Here is a 6,647-nt window from a genome sequence, read left to right as displayed (position 1 = left end):
TAATAGGAACCTGAGGGGTAACTTTTTTATACCTTAAAAAAATATTCAATTATAACAATAAAAATATTTACAAAACAGTAAGAACTCATCCACCACCAATGACAAAAATGACCAAATATTCTTGATATTAAACATTAAATGACCACTGGTATTTAGAAGGATGAGAGGAGATCTTATCGAAACGTATAAGATTATTAAGGGGTTGGACACGTTAGAGGTAGGAAACGTGTTCCCAATGTTGGGGGAGTCCAGAACCAGGGGCCACAGTTTAAGAATAAGGGGTAGGCCATTTAGAACGGAGATGAGCAAAAACTTTTTCAGTCAGAGAGTTGTGAATCTGTGGAATTCTCTGCCTCAGAAGGCAGTGGAGGCCAATTCTCTGAATGCATTCAAGAGAGAGCTAGATAGCGGAGTCAGGGGGTATGGGGAGAAGGCAGGAACGGGGTACTGATTGAGAATGATCAGCCATGATCACATTGAATGGCGGTGCTGGCTTGAAGGGCCGAATGGCCTCCTCCTGCACCTATTGGCTATTACAATTAGGGTTGCCAACTGTCCCGTATTAGCCGGGACATCCCGTATTTTGGGCTAAATTAGTTTGTCCCGTACGGGACCGCCCTTGTCCCTGTATTAGTAGTGGTTGCCAACTTCCTCACTCCCAAATACAGGACAAAGGGTGACTTCACCGCCCCGCGCCCCACGTGACCTCACCCAGCCAGCGGCCACGTGCTCCCACTCCACCAATGGCGGCCGCCACCTTGTCTCATATTTGGGAGTGAGGAAGTTGGCAACCCTAATTGCAATCCTGGTCCAGGATGCGTTCACCCTCCGTGGTGCCCAGCGGTCCTGGAAACCACTCCATGGTGCCCGTGAACACGCCCGTGAATTCCTTTACGAGGGACACCATGGCACGGACATCATAACCCCAACTTTTTTCACACAGAGGGTGGTGGGGGTATGGGACGAGCTACCGGAGGAGATAGTTGAGGCAGGGACTATTCATATCTTCATAAGTGATAAGAGCAGAATTAGGCCATTCGGCCCATCAAGTCTATTCTGCCATTCAATCATGGCTGATCTATCATTCCCTCTTCACCCCATTCTCCTGCCTTCTCTCCATAACCCCTGACAGCATACTAATCAAGAATCTATCTCTGCCTTAACATTTTCCATTGAATTGGCCTCTCCGACCATCTGTGGCAATGAATTCCACAGATTCACCACCTTCTGACTCAAGATATTCCTCCTCATCTCCCTTCTAAAGAATGTCCTTTGAGTTGGAGATCATGCCCACTGGTCCTAGACTCTCCCACTCTATCCAGGCATTTCCCCATTCAGTGAGTTTCAATGAGGTCCCCCGTTAACTTTTGTGTTCCATGTTTACAAACTGAATCACTACTTTTTACAAGAATGATTCCAGGAATGTGTGGGTGAGCATATGATGAGCATTTGACGGCAGGAGCTACCAAACGAGTCACAGGTGCCATTGTTATCGACTCTGCAAGTGTGACAACAACAAAGCCTCTGTTATTGTCAGTGTCTCTTGATCCCCTGAGGCAACGATGCCTGAGTGAAGATCATCCATCTTATTTACCAGCCCGCCTGCTTTCACAAACATGCATCCCAAAATGTTTGTTATTAAAAATACTGCCACAAGGAATTTAAGCTAAAACGTTATATAATGCAAGTTATATAAAGCAGTTGACCAGACAATTGTTGGAGTTCTTCACCGTTCAGGGCCATGGAAGTTAACTCACTGAATAAAAGATAGATTTTTAAGTATTACTAGACCAAGTTGGGCCCAAACCTCTCCCGCATTGGTGCAGCACCCTCTCCTCCACCCCTCCCCTTTCCCCCCCTCCCCCACACTCCTCTCTCCCTCTTCCCCTCCCTTCACACCCCCTCCCCCCTCCCCCTTCCTCCACCCCCCCGTTTCCCTCCCCCTTCTCCTCCCCCCACTCCACTCCCCTCAACCCCCATTATCCTCCCTCTCTCTCCCTCCCTCCCTAGGAGATAGATTTAAACTTTAAAATGTGAATAACTTTTAAAATATAACACCGATTTCAATGAAACTTCTTCCATTAGCACCAAAGGGACGAAGGTGAGTAAGGTGGGCCTGAAATTGTTGCGCTATCGTGTACCGTTTTGGCTGTAGTTCAGGAACAAACAAACAAACAAACGAGAGTTTTAGTATATGCATTGAGGGATACCCAGCAGGCTGCACACACTGGAAACTGGAGAAACTCAGCGAGTCAGGCAGCATCTGTGGAGGGATATGGACAGTCAACGTTTCGAGTCGGACAGGGGGGAGATCGCCATTAGAGAGAGGAGGAGAGGGACAAGAGCTGACAAGCCCTTCTCAGACTGAAGATCCAGTGATCCCCATACACTAACACTATCCCACGTACACCAGGGACAATCTGCAATTATACAAAGCCAATTAACCTATAAACTTGTACGTCTTTGGAATGTGTGGGGAAACCCATGCAGGTCACGGGGAGAACATAAAAACTCCACACAGACATTACCCATAGTCAGGATCGAACCAGTCTCTGGCGCAACTCTACCGCTGCGCCACCGTGCTGCCCCACCAGTGATCTAAAGTTATGATCATCCAAACAATGCGAGTGACAAATGGTCATACTTTATTTAAACTGCATGATTGCAAACTCAAATACTTTAGGACAACTCTCCACAATCAGTGATGACAACAGGGATAGGTTTGCTTGATTTAGAAGCACCTTGATCCTGCTGGCCGGTAGATTCCATCCTCTGGACAACATCCATGCCTTCTACCACCTCACCAAACACAACATGCTTGCCATCTAACCTGTAACACAAAGCAGGTGATACCATTTACCTCTAATATTATCAATAAATAACTGCAAAATATATATTTTTCAAATTGCCAGCTTACCATGAAGTTTTAATGGTGCAGATAAAGAACTGTGAACCGTTTGTGTTTGATCCAGCATTGGCCATGGAGAGGATACCTGCAATGAGAAGATGGCAAATGTGCTCAGATTGTCTGTGACGGTCAGATATTGAATCGTACAGAGAGAATCAGACAAGGGAAGAGGGGAACTTCAAGGGGGGAGGGGTGGAAGTGGTACAGAGGTCAGTAAAACAGTTCAGTTGTTGTCACGTGTACCGAGGTACAGTGAAAAGCTTTTGTTGCGTGCTAACCAGTCAGCAGAAAGACAATACACTATTTCAATTCAGCCACTTACAGAGTGTAGATCCATGATAAGGGAATAATGTTTAGCGCAAGGCAAAGCCATCAGGGATAGTCCGAGGGTCACCAAAGAGGGAGATAGTAATTCAGCATCGATCTCTGGTTGTGAAAACCACCAGAAACTGAACAAAGAAACAAATGTATAAATGAAAACCAAAAACATAACAGCCAATGCACCTTTCCCCACAAAAGGCAACCCCACTAAGGACACACGAAGCCTCAGATGCCAGAAACTCAAGCAAGACCCAAAGCACAGGATGAACTCAGTGGGTCAGAGAGCATTTACAGAGGCAACGGAAAGACGTTCTGGTCAAATTTGCAACAGGCCAATGCAGTGGGAACAGAATCCATTTTACCTGGTCCTGTGTGCTTCAGGTTGAAATTCTCATCAGCAAATTTTTCCCCGTAGATGGACTTTCCTCCAGTGCCATCATGTGCCGTGAAGTCACCGCCCTGTTTGGTTCAAGGTTGAATGTGCCGTTAGTTAACATGGAACAGCAGGATCAAGAACAACAGTATAACCGTGAACACACACCGGTCCTAACCTGGCACATGAAGTCAGGAATGATCCGGTGGAAAGTCGAGCCCTTGTAACCAAAACCCTTCTCCCCGGTACACAAGGCACGGAAGTTCTCTGCAACAAAACCACTCAGGGTTAGACCACATGTTTAAACGATGGGGACTTTGTGCAACTCAACACCACAAGCCTGGGACTCACCTGCAGTCTTTGGGACAATATCGGCCCTGAGCTGGAAGAGACAAGACAGACAGTGTCAGAATACCAACCCACGCACAGTAACTACTCTGCCACATTACCGCTGAAGTTAGTGCAGCACAGTGGCTCATGAGGTCATGAGTGATAGGAGCAGAATTAGGCCATTCGGCCCATCAAGTCTACTCCGCCATTCAATCATGGCTGATCTATCTCACCCTCCTAACACTCTTCTCCTGCCTTCTCCCCGTAACCCCTGACACCCGTACTAATCAAAGATGATAGAGTTGCTACCTCACGGTGCCAGAGACCGGAGTTCGATGGTATTCTGGGGTGCTGTCTATGTGGAGTTTCCACGCATACGTTTTCTCCGGGTGTTCTGGTTTTCTTCAGACAACCCTTCTTCAGACTGATCTCTACCTGGCCGCACGGTGGAGTTGTTGTTCATCCTTTGGGCAGCCACGCCTTCAATGGTTTCAAAGGTGTTTTTTATTGTCACATGTACCAATGAAGTTACAGTGATATTCGTATTACCACACAGCCACACTGAATAATGCAACGAGACGCACAATTACATAAAGGTTGACATGAACATCCACCAGTGGATTCCCCACATTCCTCACTGTGATGGAAGGCAATAAAGTCCAACCTTCTTCCCTCTTCATTCTCCCGTGGTCGGGGCAGTCGAACCATCCGTGGTCGGGGCGTCGAAGCTCCCGCGTCAGGGCTGTCGAAGCTCCTGCTACTTGGTGCTCCCGAAGTCGGTATCTAACCAGGGACCGCCAACTCCACCATGGTAAGTCCGCAGGGACCCACTGTTGGAGCTCTCAAAGTCAGTCTCCAGCAACGGCCGCCAACTCCACGATGTCAGGCCGCAGTGAGGACGGAGGTAGACATGGGAAAACAAAATCCCATCCCCCTCGAAGGAAGAGATTTCCCCCAACCCCCCACTTAAACCAACCTGAGGAACACTAAAACATACATGTAACACACACTAAAGAAACAACAGAGAAGGAAGGGACAGACAGACTGACTGTTGGTGAGCCCCAGGCTGTAAGTTGGCAAACTCTCCCAACTACTGCTACTCCACCCTTAAGCCCAGCCGCTTTGCAAACAAGTTTCCGACGCCTTTTGCACAGCTTCGGCTTGGCAGCCACCGCCCCCACGCCCACAGTGCACCGTCATTCAATGTGATCATGGCTGATCATCCACAATCACTGCCCCGTTCCTGCTTTTTCCCCACATCCCTTGAGCCCTAAGAGCCAAATCTAACTCTCTCTTTAAAACGTCAGATGGAATTTGAGGAAAGGTGCCAACATGAAACACCGCCTGTCTATTCCCTCCACAGACACTGCCCGACCCGCTGAGTTCCTCCAGCACTTTGCACTTTGCTCCAGTCACCGTCCTCTGCGGTTTCCCGTTTCTCGCAGAGATTCACCAGTTGACGGATTTCACCAACTTGTCCCGGACCGTAACGCGTGTGTAACGCTCACTGCCCAAAGCCAACCCACTGCCCAAACTCAACCCACTGCCCAAACTCAACCCACTGCCCAAACTCAACCCACTGCCCAAACTCAACCCACTGCCCAAACTCAACCCACTGCCCAAACTCAACCCACTTCCCAAACTCAACCCCACTGTCCAAACTCAACCCACTGCCCAAACTCAACCCACTGCCCAAACTCAACCCACTGCCCAAACTCAACCCACTGCCCAAACTCAACCCACTGCCCAAACTCAACCCACTGCATTACTTGCCTGCAGTCAGTCAATGTTGTCCACACCAGTTGAGCTATTTTGCTTTAAATGCTCCCTGTTGTTTTCCTGTGCTGTTTTTTTTAAAAAGTTGTTGGGGTTTGTTTTACTTTGTGTGTGTGTGTGCATGCGGGTGTGTGTGTGTGAGGGGTGTGTGTGTGGGGGAGGGGGGGTGTGGGTGTGTGTGTGTGTGGGGGGGGGGTGTGTGTGTGGGGGTGTGTGGGGGTGGGGGTGTGTGTGTGGGGGGGGTGTGTGTGGGTGTGTGTGTGGGGGGGGTGTGGGGGTGTGTGTGTGTGGGTGTTTGTGTGTGGGTGTGTGTGTGTGTGTGTGTATGTGTGTGTGTGTGGGTGTATGGGTGTATGGGTGTGTGTGTGGGTGTGTGCGTGTGTGGGTGTGTGCGTGTGGGTGGGTGTGTGTGTGTGTGTGTGTGTGCGGGTGTGTGTGGAGGGGTGTGTGTGTGTGTGTGTGTGGTTGTGGGGGTGTGTGTGTGTGGGGGTGTGTGTGTGTGTGTGCGTGTGGAGGGGTGTGTGTGTGTGTGGGTGTGTGTGTGTGTGGGTGTGTGCGTGTGGGTGGGTGTGTGTGTGTGTGCGGGTGTGTGTGGAGGGGTGTGTGTGTGTGTGTGTGGTTGTGGGGGGGTGTGTGTGTGGGGGTGTGTGTGTGTGTGTGTGCGTGTGGAGGGGTGTGTGTGTGTGTGTGGGTGTGTGTGTGTGTGAGGGTGTGTGTGTGTGTGTGTGTGGGGGGGGGGGTGTGGGTGTGTGTGTGTGTGGGTGTGTGTGTGTGTGAGGGTGTGTGTGTGTGTGTGGGGGTGTGTGTGCGTGTGTGTGTGTGGAGGGGGGGTGGAGATGATGTACACCCCTCTTTGCTTACCTCCATCACAATGCGACCCTCGGGCTTGCCACCGATGGAGATGTCCATAAACACCTGGGGGGTTTTGCCCGCCATGGT

The 6,647-nt window shown here is 49.7% G+C and overlaps 1 protein-coding gene across 1 annotated transcript; it reads right to left on the bottom strand.

Annotated features, from left to right (window-relative positions):
- Positions 1–2,679: 2,679 nt before the first annotated feature.
- LOC144610077 (peptidyl-prolyl cis-trans isomerase-like) lies at positions 2,680–6,647 on the bottom strand. Its single transcript, XM_078428605.1, has 6 exons — positions 6,570–6,647; positions 3,954–3,984; positions 3,781–3,869; positions 3,592–3,688; positions 2,918–2,993; positions 2,680–2,830 (listed from the first exon to the last, which is right to left on the bottom strand). Exons 1-6 carry the CDS (start codon positions 6,642–6,644, stop codon positions 2,680–2,682), a joined length of 519 nt encoding a protein of 172 aa, XP_078284731.1. The 5' UTR covers positions 6,645–6,647.

Source organism: Rhinoraja longicauda, chromosome 35 (assembly GCF_053455715.1).
Source record: "Rhinoraja longicauda isolate Sanriku21f chromosome 35, sRhiLon1.1, whole genome shotgun sequence".
NCBI classification, from domain to species: Eukaryota; Metazoa; Chordata; class Chondrichthyes; order Rajiformes; family Arhynchobatidae; genus Rhinoraja; species Rhinoraja longicauda.
This window is presented reverse-complemented; position numbering and strand designations above follow the sequence as displayed.

Bases quoted from the DNA above. Each gene is read 5' to 3' on its own strand.
- LOC144610077 (XM_078428605.1), bottom strand. From the start codon at position 6,644: ATGGCGGGCAAAACCCCCCAGGTGTTTATGGACATCTCCATCGGTGGC. The intron at 3,985-6,569 runs GTAAGCAAAGAG...TGTCTCTTCCAG, and splicing joins AGGGTCGCATTGTGATGGAG to CTCAGGGCCGATATTGTCCC. The intron at 2,994-3,591 runs GTAAAATGGATT...TTCTCATTGCAG, and splicing joins CCTGAAGCACACAGGACCAG to GTATCCTCTCCATGGCCAAT.